General features: G+C 37.4%; 4 protein-coding genes and 1 long non-coding RNA gene across 12 annotated transcripts in view; 2 read left to right on the top strand and 3 right to left on the bottom strand.

The window, feature by feature from the left end:
* Window positions 1–897, bottom strand: part of Pten (phosphatase and tensin-like protein) — a 34,360-nt gene extending 33,463 nt beyond the window's left edge. For 5 of the 7 annotated variants that reach the window (XR_016196431.1, XR_016196430.1, XM_089257665.1 and 2 more), the window contains exon 1: window positions 774–897. The gene's annotated coding sequence lies outside the window, so the exon portion shown is untranslated. Of the gene's footprint in view, window positions 1–74; window positions 168–574 lie in introns of those variants that run through there. The other 2 variants (XM_089257667.1, XM_089257668.1) reach the window with 2 other exon arrangements.
* Window positions 1–22,757, bottom strand: part of LOC149091978 (uncharacterized) — a 192,948-nt gene that overhangs the window by 84,065 nt on the left and 86,126 nt on the right. The gene's annotated exons all lie outside the window — the stretch shown is intronic.
* l(2)SH0834 (lethal (2) SH0834) lies at window positions 2,696–3,637 on the top strand. The gene is made up of 2 exons (XM_030390112.2): window positions 2,696–2,941; window positions 3,146–3,637. The coding sequence occupies exons 1-2, from the start codon at window positions 2,797–2,799 to the stop codon at window positions 3,622–3,624; spliced, it is 624 nt and encodes a 207-aa protein (XP_030245972.1). The 5' UTR covers window positions 2,696–2,796; the 3' UTR covers window positions 3,625–3,637.
* Window positions 12,440–13,548, top strand: Rsf1 (Repressor splicing factor 1). Its single transcript, XM_018098658.3, has one exon. The coding sequence runs from the start codon at window positions 12,582–12,584 to the stop codon at window positions 13,170–13,172; it is 591 nt and encodes a 196-aa protein (XP_017954147.1). The 5' UTR covers window positions 12,440–12,581; the 3' UTR covers window positions 13,173–13,548.
* On the bottom strand, window positions 15,616–16,700 carry REPTOR-BP (REPTOR-binding partner). Of its 2 annotated transcripts, none has more exons than XM_030390709.2 (4): window positions 16,517–16,700; window positions 16,013–16,094; window positions 15,813–15,938; window positions 15,616–15,756 (listed from the first exon to the last, which is right to left on the bottom strand). In XM_030390709.2, the coding sequence occupies exons 1-4, from the start codon at window positions 16,640–16,642 to the stop codon at window positions 15,740–15,742; spliced, it is 351 nt and encodes a 116-aa protein (XP_030246569.2). In that variant the 5' UTR covers window positions 16,643–16,700; the 3' UTR covers window positions 15,616–15,739. The 2 variants fall into 2 exon arrangements, with proteins under 2 accessions (XP_030246569.2, XP_030246568.2); XM_030390708.2 differs by having other exon boundaries at window positions 15,817–15,938.

Raw genomic sequence — 22,757 nt, 5'->3', positions numbered from 1 at the left:
TATATCGAACCCAACTATAAGCTGAAGTTGAATAAATTAAATTATAAATTATTTTAAATTTGACGCCTACTTACATTGAGCTACTATAATCCATACTTATGTCTACGCTCATATACAAACTAAAATGGCTCATGTACTTTCGTTTTCAACAATAAATTATAAACAACCTGCAATGTAAATAAATAATATACATTAACATAATAATACACTCTGCAACATACACAGGCATATGTATGAGTGTATATCGCCTGCCAAAGTACATAACACAGTATGTGTTGTGCATAAATATACATATATATACGTACATAGTTAACTATACACGCTCACAATATGTATGTACATATAAATATGTATTTATGCATACATAAGCCGTCATCCTCAATATAAGTTCGAACAAAACATTAAGTTTGTACATATACATACGTATGTCTTGCAGCATCGAATATCAACAAATACTTAATACACAAAAGAACAGGACCTTTTCCAGCACTCCAGTACGTACATATATATAATATATTAGATATGTATATGTATATACATGTTATAAAGCACATAAATGTATATACATACATACATGCAACACGCTCCAACTTCTTTATATCGCCTTTTTTAAGTATAACACAGATTTGATTCAATTTTGGACTGTTTTCATTAGGATTATTTGATTTAGAATTGTCAACATTTTCTTTATAGGAGTTTAATTTAATTTATGATCGCTCATACATACATTAACTAATTAATCACAAATAGAGTATTTGAAATAACTAGCTTACGATCATAAAGTATATTAAAAAACTGGACGAACTGCCCATGCACTTTTAGTTAAATTCTCGAGTTATCTGTCAATAATGTGAATGAAATTCACAGGGTGAGTCAATCTGCTTGCGATGTTAAATAGAGTTACTTATATATCGAAGTGTTTTGAATTAGTTTAAGGAACTTAATGAATGAAAAACGTTATTGACTCATTTTGTAATCTGTTTAGTTACTATTTTAATATTTCAGGATATTTACAGAATATTTTCCATTTGATCAGTACCTGAATTTGTTTAATTTTTTTCCAATAATTTCGTGAAATAACTAAAATTGCAGTAAAATTTTGATATACATATGTAAATATATAATACATTTTAAATAATTTTTTAAGTTTATCCCTATTTGCTGGTTCTGTGAAGTGTCAAAATATTTTAATATTTTTAAGACAGCTTTGGCCTATTTTAACAAATTTTGTAAACCGAACGCAGGTATCCTCGACAATGCAAAAACCATAAAAAAAACTCTTCGGTAAACCACTAACCAGAGAGCACAGAGACTAGACAACTAGTGGAAAGCTTTATGCGCACTTTTTCTGGGACTTTAGCACCCCAGACAGCTTTGGATTCGCTTGGCGCCTCACTTTTAGGTTCGATCTACGAAAATATACGAAAGCACAATCATTTCGCTTCAGGCGCTCGACCGAGATGGTCAAATGTTTAACAAAAGATCCCTTTATGCTCAATGTTTCCCTTGCTCTCTCTCTCTCTCTCTCGATGCTCTCTGCTCTTTCAAATGTGTATATGTGTGTAATATGCATGTGAGCACAAGCAGCAGCAAGAACCCATGTCTACCCTTCTGTGTATAGTATACCGAACTCTTCAAATCGTTTGCCAAGATCGTGGTGTTTATAATCGTTTGCCAAGATCATGGTGTTCATAATAAAAATGTTTTCGCGACGATCGGGCACACGCAGACTACAGCCCCTTGATACATGTATGAGCATATGTATGCCTGTATGCGAAGCTCTTACTGCCTGTAGCAATTTCAGATCCCCGAATTCGCATTTGGTAGATCTTGTGAGCTACTCACACTTACATACATACATATGTTTGATTGTGTGTACGAAGGGGCCGCGATGCTGACAAATGATGGGGTAATCATTGTAGAAGCATTTGAATGCCTTTTTGCCTTTAAATGTGCCTACGACAACTTAGAATTGTGCGATGATTTTGGGTTTGAATTGAAGAGGCGCGCTTATATTAAAGTAGCTGACTAACTAAAGTGACACGTGCACGTGACATCCTCTAGGCGATTTCTGTAAATGCCTTCAATAATGTCCGGAGCAGGATATCCCATCGCAGTTATTTTAGGGCAAATATCTAAAATATATAAAATATCCACTGATTTATATTCTTAATAACATCTTCATAGTTTAGCTTAACTCTCAAATGAAAACAAATTTGAAATATTTTAATTTATGATAGCTTTATGTCTTATAAAAAATCGCTGAAATAGACTAATATTAAATTCAACCAATACTAGATAAGAGATATAATTCATATAGCTTTAATATTGATCTATTATAAAGCTTCAAATAAATATGGACTTAGAGTAATTACATGAAAGGTCCAAATTAAATCCCTTTTCCTTGTATCGTATGCGTTTCTTGCTCACAATGATGATATGAATACGCAAATATTTGTACGAGCTTTTCTAACGGTTTGCAGAGTTCGGTATGCTCTTCACAAAGAAGGGAAGACATGGGTGCTCGCTGCGAAGATATTTCAATTTTCGTGAGCTTCTGCTTGTACTCACATGAATACACACATATACATATTTAAGAGAGCAGAGAGAAGAGAGAGGGAAAGAGCATGAACAAAAAAAGTTGATTGGCAACACTGCTTAGAGTGTTATGTTTAAGATTGAGGCTAATAGTGGACGCTATGTTGGCCCAACTACAAAATTGCAAAGCTCATGTTTGTAATTAGTACTTTAAATGTCATACAGTTAAAATTTTCAAAATAATTAAATTCAAGTCAAATGGAATCGCGAACAGGACAAGCTTCCGAATTAAGTGGCGCTGACTTAAGACGAGAAGCCCGAAGAAGAAAAATTCTGGAATCAGCCAAGGCCCGTTTAGAAAAATTAAATGGAGGAGTTAAATTAGTTGAATCCAATAATACGGGTATGAACTATGTATATCCCGAATTAAATGATGCCATATCATTAGTAATTATAAATAAATAAATGGATATGTACATATGTATGTATTTATTTATATGCCATGTGATGCACGGTATATATACATACATAATGTTTCCTTTTATTTCCAATTCATTTACAAACTCAAGATACATTTCGAGTGTTAAATTTAATACTTGTATTACAGATGGTACAGCAAAAGATTATTCAGACCCAGAAGTTGAGCCAAATGTTCCTATCGGTGTTGGAGTATCTCAAGAAGAACTATTTTTCTCCACTACGCGCTTTTCGTCCAGTAGTAACCGTGAAACTCAAAATAAATATATTAGATGTAGGGTTCACATTTTTATGGCTTCAGTTTTAGGTTATATCGTATCATGCTATGTTTCAAATTCTCTTTTTATTCCCGTTTTTCTATGTATATTGATTGAGATATTTTACTTTAATAAGCAGCTAAAAATTCAAAATAATATTGTCTCGATGATATTACCTATTATAATTATGTTTACGGGAGAATTAATAGGTAATAGAATTAAGCAAGTTAATCGGTTTCTTTATATACTGCAGTATCTCATTATAAATCTTGCTGTTAATATTTTCTGTATATGTATTAGTAGTTACGTATTTAAATTTAAAATATCAAGTCATGTTGCTGATATCAAATAAAAGTTCAATATTTCTGTACTAAATGTAAGTAAATTTACACTAAAGAATCAACTCTTCGAAATGCTAAACTGTGTTTTATACTCTGAACCCATTGAAAAAGGGAAATCAGAGTATAATGATTTTGTTAAAGTGTATCACTGACCAGAGAACACATAGACTAGACATGTAGAACAAATTTTTCTACAGCTCGAAACTGTTAAGTTGGGCGACCGTTATACTTCGTATTTGCTCGGCTCGGCCGCTGGAGGTTCGAGCAGTGAAAATACTGCACGACAAAAACAGTGTGATGTGAGCGCTCAATCGAAATGGTCCCAATTCCATATGGAGCACAGTTGTGAGCCATTTTTTCTACTCTCTCTCTCAGTCCCTCTCTCTCGCTCTCTATGGTCGCTGAAATCATCACTCAGCCGCGCACAAAAATTGAAATTTTTGTTCGCGACGATCCCAGCTCTTTCCTTTTAAGTGAAGGGTGTACCGCAATTTGTAAAGCGTTTGCCACGTTCATACAAAATGCTAGCTTTTTCATGATTATTTCTAACAAGAAAGCTCTAGTCGAGACTGCTCGAATACGAGATCCCCTGAAGCCTACAAACAACTGATATTTCAATAATAGTTAGCACACACAAACGCACACACGCATACAAACAAATACACGCACACAAATACACATACAAATAAACACATGCATACCCACACACACACGCATATACAGGCGTTTGCGCTTTGGTTACGCTGCAGTGTTGGCAATATAATGAGAACTTATTTGTTGAATAATGTAATTTCTGGACGTACGATCGTAATGAAACTTTCAGAACGTAATCATAAATGTATGTGTATACCGAAGCACAAGTCTTTATTATTTGATATACGACTTTTACAAAGATGATGGTGAGGGGGTGGATTAAGGGGGGGTGGGGGTGTGTGTGGATTTTAACAAAAATCGAAATTGTATAAAATGCATCTTAATATACATTTTAAATTTGGAGACTCCAGCCACTAACCAGAGAACACATAGACCGGACACGTAGTGCAAAGCGTTTTGCACACTTATTTTCAAGCATTGGTTCCCAGACCGTTCGTATTTGCTCGGCTCCTCACTTTTTAGGCTTGTGCTACTAAAATATGGGAACACAAAATCATTTCTCTTCATGCGCTCGACCGAGATGGTCGATTGTTAAACAAAAGATCCCTCTATGCTAAATGTTTCCCTTGCTCTCTCTCTCTCTCGATGCTCTCTGCTCTCTCAAATGTGTATATGTGTGTATGCATGTGAGCACAAGCAGCAGCTCTGAGCTGCCAGCTCACGAAAATTGAAATTTCTTCGCAGCAAGAACCCATGCCTTCCCTTCTGTGTGAAGAGTAAACCGAACTCTTTAAACCGTTTGCCAAGCTCGTACAAAATATGTATATGTGTTTTCGATATTATTTGTGGAAAGGGTATGAAAGCGTTGGTGCTCATAGTGAAACTGCTTTCGCGACGAGCCTGCACGCACACACTCTCCCTTGCTACATGTACTATGAGCATTTGTATGCCTGTGTGCGAAGCTCTTGCTGCTAGTAGCAATTTTAAGTCCCAGCATTTGCATTTGGTTGATCTTGTGAAGAGTTCACATACATATGTATGTATGTATGTATGTATGTATGTATGTATATACATTTGATTGTGTGTGTATGAATGGGATCTGAATCGAACAATTATGGGATATCACTTGTAGAAGCATTTGTATGCCTATGTGCTTTTACATGTGCGTGTGTGTATGTGCCTGTGTGTATGCATGGGACGTGAACATTGGTGTGCATGTGTGTACGCATGGGACGAGAACATTGGCTGCCTACCTCAACTAAGAATTGTCTGAATGATTTTGGGTTCGAATTGAAGAGGCGTGCTTATATATACATATGTATGTATGTATTTATGTAAGTAGCTGATTAACTAAAGTGACAAGTGCATATGCCAGTTCTTTGTGGCACTGTGACCGTCGAATAACTCATACTGTATGTGTATGTGTGTAGTATAGTTACTGGCGGGTAACTCGCGCTTATATTTAAGCACCTGGATTTAATTTTAATGATCGTGGGTTGGCTATCAGAAGGAATTAAAAAAAAAAGTTTAGTACCTTATTTGGCTCAGTATACAAATGGGATGCGATTTTCGATCTTTTGTACCTGTTCATATAGTTACATACATATACAGGTGCATGCCAATAAAAAAAAAACTTCTAAAAAGAATTGGCATATGCACTTGTCACTTTAGTTATAAGCGCGCCTCTTCATTTCGAACCCAAAATCATTCAGACAATTCTTAGTTGAGGTAGGCAGCCAATGTTCTCGTCCCATGCGTACACACATGCACACCAATGTTCACGTCCCATGCATACACACAGGCACATACACACACGCACATGTAAAAGCACATAGGCATACAAATGCTTCTACAAGTGATATCCCATAATTGTTCGATTCAGATCCCATTCATACACACACAATCAAATGTATATACATACATACATACATACATACATACATACATATGTATGTGAACTCTTCACAAGATCAACCAAATGCAAATGCTGGGACTTAAAATTGCTACTAGCAGCAAGAGCTTCGCACACAGGCATACAAATGCTCATAGTACATGTAGCAAGGGAGAGTGTGTGCGTGCAGGCTCGTCGCGAAAGCAGTTTCACTATGAGCACCAACGCTTTCATACCCTTTCCACAAATAAAATCGAAAACACATATACATATTTTGTACGAGCTTGGCAAACGGTTTGATAAGTTCGGTATACTCTTCACACAGAAGGGAAGGCATGGGTTCTTGCTGCGAAGAAATTTCAATTTTCGTGAGCTGGCAGCTCAGAGCTGCTGCTTGTGCTCACATGCATACACACATATACACATTTGAGAGAGCAGAGAGCATCGAGAGAGAGAGAGAGAGAGCAAGGGAAACATTTAGCATAGAGGGATCTTTTGTTTAACAATCGACCATCTCGGTCGAGCGCATGAAGAGAAATGATTTTGTGTTCCCATATTTTAGTAGCACAAGCCTAAAAAGTGAGGAGCCGAGCAAATACGAACGGTCTGGGAACCAATGCTTGAAAATAAGTGTGCAAAACGCTTTGCACTACGTGTCCGGTCTATGTGTTCTCTGGTTAGTGCTCCAGCTTAAAAGTGATCTTCGAAAGGGTTTTTTATCGATAAAAAAGTATCGGATTGAGCTATCGTTTTTTAGTGATAAACCCGATATGCGCGCGCTATATACGAACATTTAATTTAATGAAGTCCTAGCTCTTATATCTTCTGCGATCGACGCGTTCATACATACGGACGGACGGACAGACAGACGGACAGGGCTAAATCGACTCAGCTCGTCGCCCTGATCAAGAATATATATACTTTGTGGGGTCAGCCACGCCTCCTTCTCCTGTTACATACTTTCAACAAAACCATTATACCCTGATCTCCCATTTTCAATGGGCTTAGGGTATAAAAATGAAATAAAATGGGAAATTCTTGGCATGGTGGAACTTAAAGGAGCTGACTCCAGCAAATCTAAAAATCTTGCTAAGGAAATTATTTATGTTTTATAAAAGTACGAAATATCTTTGAGCCAAATCATATCAATAACATCGGAAAATGGAGCCAATATGTTAAAAGCTTCAAAAATGTTGTCACAAATGTACATAAGCGATGAAGATTTGGACGAAACTTTTATTGAGCAAAAGAATATTAAGTACACAAGACAAATTGATAATTTTAATGTGCAGCTCAAACTGCACAGCTTTTTGCACTTGATGTTACCAAAAACACAGTTATAAATAAGTGTTTATTTCAGTGCCGCAACCTTACAAAATACATTCGAAAGTTTTTAAACGGCTACCGTGATTTATTTTAACTTAAAAATTAAAAATTACCTCAATTGGATTGTCGTACAAGATGGGGATCAACCTTCAACATGGTTGAAAAACTTAACAGCGCAAAAAGTATTTTGGAGCTAATCGAAAATGTGGAAAATCAGACAGAAGAAGAAAATTTTGAAGCAAATAACGCTTTATGGGATTTTATGGAGTCCTATGTCACTATTATGGCTCCACTACAAGAGGCAATAGTTCAGTTCCAAGCAGAGCAGTTACATTACGGAAATTTGTATGCTGTTTGGCTAACTTGCAAACTAGCCACTAATCAAATTTGATCGACAAACTCTTCAAAAAACAGTTCAATAATTTTTAAATTTGCAAACAATCTTCTTCGAAGTATGGAAACACGGACCAAACCATTAGTGTCTAACGTGGGCTTAGACGCTTGCCGAGGTTTCATAATATTATAGACAATTCACCAAAAGAAAGAGGAATCGATTTTTTGAAGACATTGTGGGAGAAAATAAATATTTTCGGTCCCAATCCCAGTATTACAGATTCAACTAATTCTTTGGATACGGACTCTGGACACCAAAGACAATAATTTCGAGTTATTAGACGATTTTTTTGGTGCTAGTATGGTTGTTCCACATGAGTCATGTAATGTCTATGCAAAGATTGAAACATTAAAATTACCAGTGATGAAAGCGAATACAGATGTTTTCTGTTTCTGGAAATACAAAAAGTCAACCGATCCCGATGCCCTAAGCAAAGTATGCATTGCTATACCGCCAACTCAAGCAAGTATTTGTGTTTTAATAAATACAAAATAAAGGTTACCATCCTCGTTAAAACTGGTGCTGTCCGATAATCGAAATCGATTAAGTAATGAGACTTTGGAGAACATACTTTTAGTTAGGCCACTAACCAGAGAACACATAGACTAGACAACTAGTGGAAAGCTTTTTGCACGCTTTTTCTGGGACTTTAGCGCCCCAGACGGCTTTGAATTCGCTCGGCGAATTACTTTTATGCTCGAGCAACGAAAATATACGAAAGCACAATCATTTCGCTTCACGTGCTCGACCGAGATGGTCAAATCTTGTGAACTACTCACACTGTATGCATTGGGATGTGACAAGTGAAAAGTGCACTTTAGTCAGTCAGCTACTGAAATATAAGAGCGCCTCTTCAATTCAAACCCAAAATCGTTCGCACAATTCTAAGTTGTCGTAGGCACACGCCAATGTTCATGTCGCATGCATACATACATAAACATACACACACGCACATATAAAGGCACAAAGGCAGTCAAATGCTTCTACAATGATCACCCCATCATTTGGGAGCATCGCGGCCCCTGCGTACACACAATCAAACATATGTATGTATGCATGTGTGAGTAGTTCACAAGATCTACCAAATGCGAATTCGGGGCTCTGAAATTGCTACAGACAGCAAGAGCTAAGCAGACAGACACACAAATGCTCATAATACATATAGTAACGGAGACTGTGTGTGTGCACGCTCGTCGCGAAATCATTTTCATCATGAGCAGCAACGCTTGTATACCCTTCCCACAAGTAATATCGAAAACACATATACATATTTTGTACGAGCTTGGCAAACGGTTTAAAGAGTTCGGTTTACTCTTCACACAGAAGGGAAGGCATGGGTTCTTGCTGCGAAGAAATTTCAATTTTCGTGAGCTGCTGCTTGTGCTCACATGCATACACACTTGAGAGAGCAAAGAGCATCGAGAGAGAGAGATAGCAAGGGAAACATTGAGCATAGAGGGATCTTTTGTTCAACCATCGACCATCGCGGTCGAGCGCATGAAGCGAAATGATTGTGCTCTCATATATTTTTGTAGTCCGTCCCCTAAAAGTGATTAGCCGAGCAAATACGAAGTTGACTGGGAGATTACTCTCGAAAATAAGTGTGCAAAACACTTTACACTACGTGTCCGGTCTATGTGTTCTCTGGTTAGTGGCTAGACTTATGTGTATTTTATATAATTTGGATTTTTGTTATAATTTATCCCTCACCCCTAAACTCACCCCCTCACCATCACTTTTGTAAAAGGCGTATTTCAAGTACTAGAGACTTGTGCTTTTGAGTGTACATATTACGTTCTGAAAGTTTCATTTTTGCTAGGATCCGCACTGGCAAGTGCATTTGTCACTTTAGATAGTCAGCTAGATAGATAGTCAGCGCCTCTTCAATTCAAACCCAATATCGTTCTCACAATTCTGAGTTGTGGCTGGCACAAGCCAATGTTCACGTCCCACGCTTACACACATGCACACACGCACATGTAAAGGCACATAGGCACACAAATGCTCCTAAAATTGATATCCCATAATTCTTAGCATCGCGTCCGTAGATTACACACAATCAAACTTATGTATGTGCGTGTGAGCACTTCACACACAGGAATATACATAAATACTACATGTATGTGCAAGACACTGTAGTGTGTGCGTACACGCTCATCGCGAAAACATTTTCATTATGTGCGGGACGCAACGCTCGAGAAAAAAGTGTGCGAAACGCTTTACACTATACATATACATATACATATAATACAATATATGAGTATTAGTATACTAGGAAATTTTTTGTCGATTGAAACTCTATAAAATAATTATAATCATATATAGAAAACAAAGTCGGGTAAGTGTTACAACACTTATAACTCGAGATCTGCTGGACCAATCTTCATGGTTTTTGATTTGTTGGATTTGTCTCCGCCACGAACAGCAGAATATATCTTAACAAGTAAGAAGGCTCTAGTCGAGATTGCTCGACTAGGAGATACCCTGAACCCTTTTTTTATGCACGCACACATACATACATAAACATCCACCCTCACGCGCCCGCGCTCTGCTAACTGCGCAGGGCACACGGCAGTGTGGGCAATAGTACGAGAAATGAATAACTTCTTTTGTGAACAGTGACAGTTTTCGGTCCTGCACTCATATTATACAATAGTATAGAAGTAAATAAACAAATATAGTCAGTCAGTCTACGGCACAGCCTCAGGCGAACCTGACTATTCATAAAAAAAAGCTAATTTTATAAAAAAATAAAAAAGATTTGTTTGTCTCAGACATTAATTTGTGTAAATTATTCATATTTATATATCTCGATTGTTTTGTGGTTTTGTGCGAAGGCATATTCAGTATTACTATTAATAAATATGCCACGTCCCAGAAGATCTAATTTTCCCCGGCGGACCCATGATGCAATTAGGCAACGGAATATCGCGAGTCAATTATCTGACGAAGAACGAGAAATCGCCCGAGAAAAGCGTCGCGATAGTACCCAGCAAAGAAGGGACTTAATTCGTGCTTCTCAAAGGGAGGCAACCCGTGAAACGGCAATATGAAATGGTTCAAGCATTTTATTATCTGGCGATTTCCGACAAACACTACCAGTAAATCTAAGATCTACTACTGCCGACGAAATAAACGCTTGCCTCAAAGCATCAAATCTGTGACGATATGTAAGCAAACCTTGACTGTCTGTAAATATGAGACTTGCATTGTTGAACGATCTATCTGCTGATGATTTCTCGAAGCGATTGCTGAATATCGTTAATGGCCGTATTCCTGTTGACAAATCGAGTGGTTTGATTTCATTTCCTCAAAATTTTTGCAATTTCGTCTCATTAAAAGATGAGCTTATCAACAAAGTATTTCCGGATATCATTGCTTTCTACAAAAATACTAAATGGTTAACTGAGCGAGCAATTTTGCGGCCAAAAATAAAGGTATGGATGACCTTAATCTTAAAATTCTAAATAAAGTCGTTGGTACTCTGTCTTCATTTAAATCTATCGACTGTATAACAAACGAAGAAGCCACTAATTATCCAACTGAATTTACAACTGAAGGTTGGCTCGGTAGTTATCATGCTTAGAAATTTTAACCAACAAAAACTGTGCAATGGAACGCGTTTGGTGATAAAAAAAAACTGAGCAATATGATTCACGCGTCGATACTCAAAGGAAAATTTAAAGATGAGGAAGTTGTTATTCCTAGGATTCCGATGATCCCAACAGATATGCCCTTTAAGTTTAAACGAAGTCAATTCCCGATTCGTCTTGCCTTCGCCATGATGATCAACAAATCACAGGGCCAATCTTTGACTATTTGTGGCCTTAATCTAGAAAATACGTGTTTTTCTCATGGTCAATTGTACGTGGCATGCTCACGTGTTGGCAAACCATCCGCAATATTTGTTCTTGCACCTGACCAAAAAACAAAGAATGTCGTTTGAATGAAAATCCGATTAATAAATTAATCAAAGTGTATCCCAACCTATGTTTGATACACGCATTTCTAAACAAGATTAGGTATAATAATATAAATGTACGTACATACATATGTATATCTGAATGAGGTGCATATGACAGTCCGTAAGAACGACCAACCGTAAATTTTGGGCTTTACAATCTGCACAGGCAGCAAGAGTTGCGTACACAAATACACAATACTCATACATAGGGACTGAAATTGTGCACATATGTGCATGCTCGCCGCAATTTTTGTGCGCTGCTGCTATTTCAGAGACCATAGAGAGTGAGCATGAAGAGGGGGAGTAAAGGAAGAAGCGGGCATAACCGTACTGATTTTGGCGGTCGCAGCGCACCGATTTTGTCGTGCCTTAATTTCACTGCTTGAGCCTCAAAAGACCGAGCCGAGCAAACACGAAGCTGTCCGGTCTCTTCAGCGCATTTTTTCGTTGTTGAAAAAAAAAAAATGGTTCTATATGTCTACTCAATATGTTCCCTGGTTAGTGTTAGTGGTTATACATCAAACTGATAATATTATTAAATTTACCAATAGTATTACATTTTTATATTTCTTTCACTATTCCAAATCAAGGATACTTTGTCACTCATAAGAAATTGATTTTGTAATTACTTTACGTCACTAGTATGAACTAGTTTATAGTGAACCAAATAACAGACAATAATATGGTCCCTCTGAACGAGAACTTTAGATGTACATACTAAATAACGAGCTGAAGTGCAGTGTTGAAAATATTGATTAATAATTATCTGTATAAACACAGATATATTTATTTATAAAACATGACTGATCAGCGGGGGACTAGAGTTTATGTTGGTAATTTAACTGATAAAGTAAAGAAGGATGATTTGGAAGGCGAATTTACAAAATATGGAAAGCTGAATTCAGTATGGATTGCATTTAATCCGCCCGGATTTGCATTTGTTGAATTTGAACATCGTGACGATGCAGAAAAGGCGTGTGACATTTTAAATGGATCGGAACTCTTGGGCTCGCAATTACGTGTGGAAATTTCGAAGGGTCGTCCAAGACAAGGAAGACGAGGAGGACCTGGAGAAAGAGGACGCCGCGGTGATATCGGCAGACACAGCATTACAAGTAGCAGTAGTAACGGTGGATTCAGACAACAGAGAGGCTCCAGTAGCTCAAGCAGTCGCCATTTGGATCGCGGGTACAATTCCGGCCGTTCAAGTACCACGTACGGCGGTGCCAGAGATGGTGGCAGCAACGGATTCAATCGTCGCGACATCTACAACGGAACGCGAGAAAGTAGTCGTTATGGCGGTGGAACCAGTTCTAGCTATAGTCGCAGCGGAGGGCAAAGTGGTGGACGATTTAGGTCTCGGTCCCCAGTTGCTAATCATCGTTTTTAAGCCATATAATTTGAAGATGTTAATAGAAAAATATAAAATGTCTGTACGGTATTGCTGCAACCCAGTTATCATATAAAATCATTGCTTATATGTACAACATACATATACTAAACACAAATATTAAGATTCGGTTTTTAATCAGCAAGAAATTCATTTATTTAAACATTTCTATGCTAGGAGATCAGTTTTCGAATAGTATTTATTTTACTTACAAATTACATCAAACGAAGTTTTTATATATTTCAATTTAAGAACTAAATTAGCCAACTATTAAAAATAATTAAGTTATATACATTTAATGAAAAATACGGACTAAGTTTTTGAAAACTTAGAATTCAAAAGTAAAATAAAAATGTGGAAAGTCATAATTGCTATTTATTATTTATTTCTTTCTGATCTATTTAATGATTATATTAAAGTCGGGATGGACCAAAAATTTACAAAAATCGCAGCTAAGTCGTAATTCTTCCAACGAAGTCGTAATGCTATAATAAAAGGAAATCTCACATAGTATGGAAAAGCACATAAAATGAGTCATTTTCGCAAATGTAGGTTACAAAAAAAAAAAGGTGACGTACTTTGAACATTTATTATACAAAATGTCCTTTAAAGGATATATTAGACAAGCATTTATTTATGACGCTAGTGAAAACAAGGAACAAAGCTTTAGTCGAGACTGCTCGAGGATAGGAGGGGGGTAGAACAAAAACCGAAATTGTATAAAATGCATCTTATTATACATATATTTAAAATTTGGAGACTAGCTTTAAAGATGTAGGAAACATAATTTTATAACCGATTTCCGATAAAGTTTCGGACAGACAGACAAAATTAACAAGAAAGGCCAAATAGCAAGTCAAACAAGTAAGAAAGGTCTAGTCGAGACTGCTCGACTACCAGATTCCCTTGAACCCTTCGATCAACTGATATTTCAACGAAACCATTGTACCACGATTTCCCATTTTCAATTGGCTCAGGGTATAAAAATGCTTTTATGTAGCACAAACCAATTAAGTACTTCTCAACAATCTCCAGATCTTAATCCAGTAGAGCACTTTTGGATTATTTAAATAGGAGGGTTTGGAAGAAACTCGAAAGCTTTATGACTCTTTTGACTTCCCATTGTGTCAAAAGTGGCATGCAATAAATGTAAAAAATTGGTATCTGATTTTGGTTACCCATCGGCCTAAATTTGGGAGAAAAAGAAAAAAAAAAAAGTAAGAAGACTCTAGTCGAGACTGCTCGACTAGGAGATACCCTGAACCCTCCAAGCTGATATTCTAATCACTCTGCACTTTTTTTAGGCACACATACATACACACGCACGTATTAGAACGCGTCCTGCTAACTGCGCAGTAAGCAGCGACTGCGCTTGGGTTGCGCTCCAGTGCGCGCAATATTAAACGAATTTATTTGTTGACTAATTTAATCCAATCTTAATGAAACTTTCAGAACATACTCATAATGTTCAAATGAATGTACATTCCAAAGCACAAGTCTCTACTACTTGAAATACGCCTTTTAAAAAAGTGAGGTTGAGGGGTCGAATTTAGGGGTGGGGGTAAATTTTAATAAAAACCGAAATTATATAAAATACACATGAATCTACAAATAAAATTTGGTAGGTGTAGGCGCTATAATTGAATAACTAGCTTTCGATAGGGTTTTTAATCGATAAAAAAATATCGGGAAAAAATTTCAAGTCTCTAGCTCTTATATCTTCTGAGATCGACGCATTCATACATACGGACGGACGGACAGACAGACACACAGGGCCAAATCGATTCAGCTCGTCGCCCTGATCAAGAATATATATACTTTGTGGAGTCTGCCACACCTCCTTCTGCCTGTTACATACTTTTAACAAAACCATTATACCCTGATTTCCCATTTTCAATGGGTTCAGGGTATAAAAACGATTTAATACTAGGTATTTGATCATTAGCAAATACACATATTTGAATCAAATTATGTTCTGAAAACAATGTAAATTCAACAAATACATTTTTACATACATATCTCATAAAATTACCCAACCTCTCGCTCAATTGTAATTGCTGCTTGAACTGCGCAGTTGGCCGAGTATACATACGCTTAGGCGTGTGTGAGTACGCACATACATGTATGTATGTAAGGGAAAGCGTTACAAGTGCATTACAGACTAAGAATGATTGAAATATCAGCGCTTGGAAGGACTCAAATCTCGTAGTCGAGTAGTGATTAGAGCTAGAATAACATCTCTTGTAACGCTTAAAAAATGTTTTATAAAAATTGACCAGATACAAATTATTTGTATCATAAATATATATTTATTTTATATGAATATTTAAAAAGCCTATCGACTTTATATGCATACCAAACAAACAATCTCCTATTCTTTCTTAAATAAAAGCCACACTGAAATATTTTTTAAATATATTAATAATAATAATGTATGATTACGTACATTAAGAAATAAGGATATATATATTTTTTGAGTAGCTTATGTAAATGTTTCTTGTTTTAGAATGCCAATGTCTTTAAGTAACTGATCGATATCATTGGGAGATGCCACTTCGTCTAGTCGTCTATCGCATTGCATGAACTGTAATAAAAATAGGGTATAATTATTGAGCATTTGGCTTAATAATATGTATTAACCAACTCGCTCCAGTTCAGCACGCAAAGCTATAACTGCCTTTTCACGATCTGCAACTAGCTCCTCCAAATACTGATACCGAAGTTTTTTTCGAGCGCGGCATTCTCGTGCGCTTTGTCTGCTTCGCTCTAAAATTATGGTATTAAATACAAATCATTATACATATTGTTTAAAATTTAAATTTAAAATGTAATGTTTTTACCGAGTTTTGCTTTTACATCTACTTTTTCGGACGAAGTTTTCCTGCCTGGCTTACGTCCTCTTCGTCCACATTCCTTGCGTTCCTGAAGTATGCAATTAGTTTAATTATTATGGCAGAGCAATCATTTTAAGCATTATAGCAATTTTTAAAGTATTTTCAAATATATATATATTTTTTTTTTTAACAAAAATTTAAAATAGAATAGGCTATCTATTATATATTACTGCAAAAAAACTTTAACGTACTTAAAAAAAAAAAAAAAAAATAGTAACCAACCACAGCATTAAGTTGATTATTAAAATAAAACATAAACCAATTGGTGAAAATGCTTTTAATTATGTTTATAAATCCCCAACGCTCACTACCTTCTCTGTTGCATTTACTGTATCTAAATATTTATGCATGTAAATACATATGTACATATGTACATACAAACTACATATGTGTGTATGTATTCACTATTTACAAAAACATACAACGCAATAACCGATATTTAATACGTACGGTTGAATGATGTTCCTCCGTGATAGCCATTTGCATGCTGTCACAATCCATTTTGCTTGATTTGAAAATTCTTAAAAGGCTTAGTAATATTTTTATAACTTTTTCTATGGCACTAAAATCAAGCATCTATTTACTAACATAAAATATTTACTCAATGTATCGATAAGATTTACCTTTCAAGCTATGAACGAAAATATGGGTACTCCTTTAATTGTAAATCGATTACATTTCAATTCTTTATTTTGAATCACTAACTCGAGACACTGACCAGAGAACACATAGACTAGACATGTAGGACCAAGTTTTTCAACACCAAAAAATCTGCCTCCTAAGGCCTATCAATTTCGTATTTTCTCGTCTCTTCTTTCTTTTAGGCTCAAGCTACGAAAATACACGGGTGCACAATCTGCTTCATGCGCTCGACCGAGACGGTCAAATGTTGAATAAAAGATGCCTCTATGCTCGTTTTTGTGTTGTTTTTTGACTTAACCGAATATAATGAAACTTTCAGCATATGATCTACATATTCTATTAAATACTTGACAAATTTAAAACAAGTAAAAATCATTCACAATTAGTTACAGTGGCATCTAAGTTGATTGGTAATGTTTTTAATCGATAATTAAATATCGGGAATAGATATCGATTTTTAAAGACAAACTCGACATCCGCTCTGTATATACGGTCATTAAAACAAAATCGTCTCTAGTAGTGCTGCAAAACCATCGATGGACCGTCCATCGATTTGGCTTGAGTCCGATGGATTAAAATATCTATAGTATCGATGGTTCCATCATTCAAAAATAGTTAAAAATTCATAGAAAAAAGAGTAAACTTTATAAACATTTATCACTAACCAGAGAGCACATAGACCGGACACGTAGTGTAAAGTGTTTTGCACACTTATTTTCGAGGGTAATCTCCCAGTCAACTTCGTATTTGCTCGGCTCATCACTTTTGGGGGTCGGACTACAAAAATATGCGAGAGCACAATCATTTCGCTTCATGCGCTCGACCGAGATGGTCGATGGTTGAACAAAAGATCCCTCTGCGCTCAATGTTTCCCTTGTCCGTCTGTGTGTCCGTCCGTCCGTCGACTCAGCTCGTCGCCCTGATCAAGAATATATATACTTTGTGGGGTCTGCCACGCCTCCTTCTGCCTGTTACATACATTTTAACAAAACCATTATACCCTGATTTCCCATTTTCAATGGGTTCAGGGTATAAAAATAGCAGTTGAAAATAAAGCAACGAGTCTCGTTTTTCAATATTTAATACTCCGTTGTCCAACTGTCCAGCTATCCAAAACCAAACAAGAACATTGGATTTATTTGTCCTATATCATCGAAGTGATCAAACTAATCAACCTCAATCAACTTAATCCACCAGATTCACCAGGATTATCATCTGGGCGACAAGTCAGCATAGGCATCAGCACCACAGCATCGTTCTGATTAGAAAGATCAAAGATAAAGGACATTGTAATTAAATATCAGGAGGAATTTTCCACAAAATTGAACGAGCTAAGCCCTACAGAAACAGCACGCTCGGACTTGATACCTCTCCCAAGGCATCAAAACGCGCTACTAGCAGCGCTAAAAGAATGGTTGGTCAGATAACGCAAGAGTCAGAGGCCCGGTTCAGGCCCCTTGTAAAAGACTATTGGGAAAAAATAAACTGTATTCACTTCGAGATCTTCAGACTGTTCGAAGATTCAATTGTTCTTGGATACAACATGGAAAATTATTTGAATGTAGAGGCAGCCATGTTACAAATTCAATCTACACCAATTGATGTGAAGCCACCAATTAATGCTGCAGCTGCCCAAACTCAAGTACAGCTACCAAAGGTATCCATACCACAATTCGACGGATGCTATTTAAAATGGCAATAATTTCATAATTTATTTAACGCAAATGATTCATGAGTCAAGATGAGGAGATGCTGAAAGACTGGTCAAACATTTGGATCTCACAGAGTGGAACTATGAGGGAGCGTTTTGACAACAAGCGAGTCTTGACGACAACGACTCTACATAAACTTTTGGATCAACCGCCAGTGACAAACGCTGCATCATCTATACAGAGTTTCGACGGCATTATTAAAAAAACGTTAGCTACATTGGCGGCATAGAAGTCAACAATTGGGATCCACTTTTGCTAGTGCTACTGGCAAGAAAATTGGATATGAGCAATCCATTAAAGACACAAGAAAACAAGTAAGAAAACTGTAGTCGAGAGTGCTCGACTAGATACTACCCTGAACCAAACTAATAAAAACGCACATTGAGTATGGTTAAAATTTCAATCTCGATGTTTTTATACCCTGAACCCATTGAAAATGGGAAATCAGGGTATAATGGTTTTGTTGAAATGTATGTAACAGGCAGAAGGAGGCGTGGCAGACCCCACAAAGTATATATATTCTTGATCAGGGCGACGTCTGTCTGTCCGTCCGTCCGTCCGTCTGTCCGTATGTTTGAACACGTCGATTTCAGAAGATATAAGAGCTAGAGACTTCAACTTTTTTTAAAATGTCCGTATATATCACGCTCATATCGAGTTTATCACTAAAAAACGATAACTCATTCCGATACTTTTTTATCGATAAAAAATCTTATCGAAGATCACTTAAGAAATTATATCTCCTACACCTTTCAAGCTAGAGTCTCCAAATTTAAAATGTATATAAAGATGTATTTTATACAATTTCGGTTTTTGTTAAATTTTACCCCCCACCCGTAAATCCCCCTCCTCACCCTCATCTTTGTAAAAGTCGTATATCAAATACTAGAAACTTGTGCTTCGGTATACACATACATTTAAACATCATGGTAACGTTCTGAAAGTTTCATTACGATCGTACGTCTAGAATTCAAATTATTCAACAAATAAATTTTCATAATATTGCCAACACTGCAGCGCAACCCAAGCGCAATCGCCTGTATATGTGAGTGTGTGTGTGCGCTTGTGTTTGTTTGTATGAGTATGTGCGTGCGTGTGTTTGTTTGCATGCGTGTGTGTGTGCGTGTATTTGTTTGTATGAGTGCGTGTGTGTGTGCTAATTATTATTGAAATATTAGTTGCTTGTAGGGTTCAGGGGATCTTCTAGTCGAGCAGCCTCGACTAAAGCTTTCTTACTTGTTTAAAATATAAATGAAATAGAAAACTGATTGATTTAAACATATAAAAATTTTGAAACAATTAAAAAAAGAAGTGAGAACGTTGCAGTCGGGCGTTACCAACTGCAGAATACTCATTCACACCTCATAAGCAATTTAGTAGCCAAGTTTTGCTCTAATACTGTAGAAAGTTCAGTTTTTCTCGATTTGCCACGCCCCTACTGGCCGTTGACATTTCATTTTTGGTCAGCTTATTGAACAAGATAACGGTAACCTAGCTGCAAAATAAGGATGCCTACGCTCAAAAAATGAAAAAAATGACAGGGTATTTTTTGATATGCTACGTCCCCAAAGAGGCGTAACAATATTATTTTGCTAAATTAACTATCCAAATTTGAAGCTTCTGTCTCTTAAACTTTGGGAGATATAAACTTTTGCGGGTTGCCACGCCCACTTTGAGCGGAGTTAAATCCGTCATAGATCGTTGGACTTGTGTGGTCAACCTGCGTATATATACCGAATTTCAGGTCTCTAGCATCAATAGTGCCTAAAATATAGCAGAATTTGAAAAAATCACTTTATTTTCAGTTCCGATTTGCCACGCCCCTTAGTAGGCGTAGATATAAAATTTTTTCGCCCATCTTTAAAGAATCGAAACATTACCTCACGTGCATTCAGCATTCTTGATTTACAATTTTGGGACATACAAGCTTTTGCGGTTTGCCACGCCCCCAATGGGTGGAGATATATCCGCCATAGCTGGTGATCTTGGGTGGTCGACGCGGATCTACATACCAAATTTCAGCTTTCTAGCTCTTCAACATGATTTCTGGCATATCGGGAAATGCAACTAAGTTATTGGAACGATTTTGGATATTGGATAATCTGGAATCAACACAGCCCTATCGGACACCAGCAGAGTCACACTGTGAAACACATTTTCAAGAGAATATACAAAGGGCAGTTGACGGAATATTTTCTGAAGATGTGCCAGAACTAGGATAGTCCCGGGAGTTAGCTATAAGGCGTTTCTGAGCATTGTGCTGTAATCCAGACCTACAATTTCCCTCACAGTGATGGCTGTGCGATGGTTAGGGGGTGTATGGCTGTCAATCGAGTGCTCAACCTTAACTTCCTTGACTCCATAATGGTGCTCTTGACAAAATGATATTTTTTTATGAATAACACATTCATTATGAAATGCTTACAACAAATTTTAAGTCGCTATGACATTTGGTTTTTTTTTTTTCTATAATTAAAAGACTAAAAAAACATCGGATTTCGCACCAGAAAAAGTATGCGTACACCCTAAAATCACAGCTAAAAAAAAAACTTTTTCATTAAAATAAAATTAAATTAAGACGTGGGATACTCCTTCCTTTTAATAGTCTCTGGCAATCTCTTTGGCATTGAAATTTTTTATTTTCTATAAATATAATAATAATATAAATAAAATATCCTTGAATTTAATTCATCGTAATCGATTCCAATGTTGCAGAAAATCCCAAATATGTTCTATAAGAGTTAAATATAGCCACTGAAGTGGCGAGTTTAATTGGTTCTTCAAATTATATAGTAACCATAGCCTCACATCATGGACTGACTGCTTTAGATCATTGTTCTGCTGGAACCAAAAGTCATCACCAAACCCTAATTTCCTGCAGCTACTGAGCTAATTGTCTTTTAAAATTTGTAGATATGCCTTGTGGAGTCAAGGAAGTCAAGGTTGCGCACTCCATTGACAGCCATACACCGTCAACCTAACTGAACGAAGTTTTCGACATAGTGCGCAGCAATCTGCAGCAGGCATCGAGGGATCAAGGAAGACACAACTTGAGAGAAGCGGTGGCAGTAGTTAGAGGGCCATTTCGGTCATTAACACGAAAGAAAGCAGAGAACTAAAGGTCTTAAACTTACAGGGAATCGCGGAGATGGAAGAAGTCGTTATAATAAGTAGTGACGAAGAGGGCTCAGTCCGCGTTGAGGACACGAGCAGTGACAGCATTGAACCGTTCTCCCGAGAAGAGGCGCGAGGTCGGCAGAGGGACCCAAGGCAAGGAAGGGAGTATTACCGCCGCCGAGAGCAGCAGGGGCCGCCTCGTTTCCAGCATACGGTCCACCGTTCGACGGTAAACGTGGCGTCCCGACTGGACGATCTCGTAATGCTGATGGGTATCATTTACACGACCGTGTACATCCAGGTGCCCGGGGGGAAGACGACGCCATTTTGTAGAGGAATCGCCGTCGCCTCCCCACCTGCCTCTCCACCCGCCCGCCAGCCCGGAGCCGGCTGCACAGAGATGTTCAGAGACCCCGACACCTTGGACGGCGAGCGAGGAGAGGCGCCTGTTGGCAGACATGGCCGAACTCTTAGACGGCTGGGAATCGAATCTCTCAGAGGTACTCGGCGAAGAATACGCGGAATCAAGGGAAATGCTGCCTTTGATCCCCATCGGCTGGAGGGTATAACCTGCCGGCACCGAATTGAGCACGGAGTTCATCCAATTGTTGAGGCGGAAGGTAGGGACGCGCGGACGAAAACAAAGAAGGCACTCGTTTCTGGGTCGCGGCAGGCGGCTGTGCTCATACGGTGACGATGAACTCGTCGGGGGCGTCGTCGTTTCTTTGTTTAAGAAAGGGGTGTGTGTGTGTGTAAGGTGGCTCATCCGCGATACACCTTACATTGCGCCGTAGACAGAAATTTGTAGCTAATAAGTTTGTAGGTCGTAAGATTTGTAGGATATAGGAATTTGTAGCTAATAAGTGCGCAGGTAGTAAGATTTGTAGTACATAAGAATTTGCAGCTAGTAAGTTTGTAGCTAATAATATTTGCAGTTGAAGTCAGTGAACCTTATTTTTGTAGTGAGTAAGTTAAGCAGTAAGTTTACATATACTGTTTGTAAGATTCTGTTAATTAGCCAATAAGCAGCTATAAGTTTGATAGCAATTAGCTTCGTAGAGTAAGCGAAATTCAAAATTTGAGACACTGGCATTTTTAACTCGCGGCGCGAGCGACAGCGTGCTCGGAATAGAAAGTAAAACAAAACAAGTAAGAACGTTGCAGTCGGGCGCTACCGACTGCGGAATACTCATTCACAGTCCGTATACATGATGCTATGT

Source organism: Drosophila navojoa, chromosome 3 (assembly GCF_054131105.1).
Source record: "Drosophila navojoa isolate 15081-1374.11 chromosome 3, UAZ_NAV_1.0, whole genome shotgun sequence".
In the NCBI taxonomy this organism is placed as follows: Eukaryota; Metazoa; Arthropoda; class Insecta; order Diptera; family Drosophilidae; genus Drosophila; species Drosophila navojoa.
This window is presented reverse-complemented; position numbering and strand designations above follow the sequence as displayed.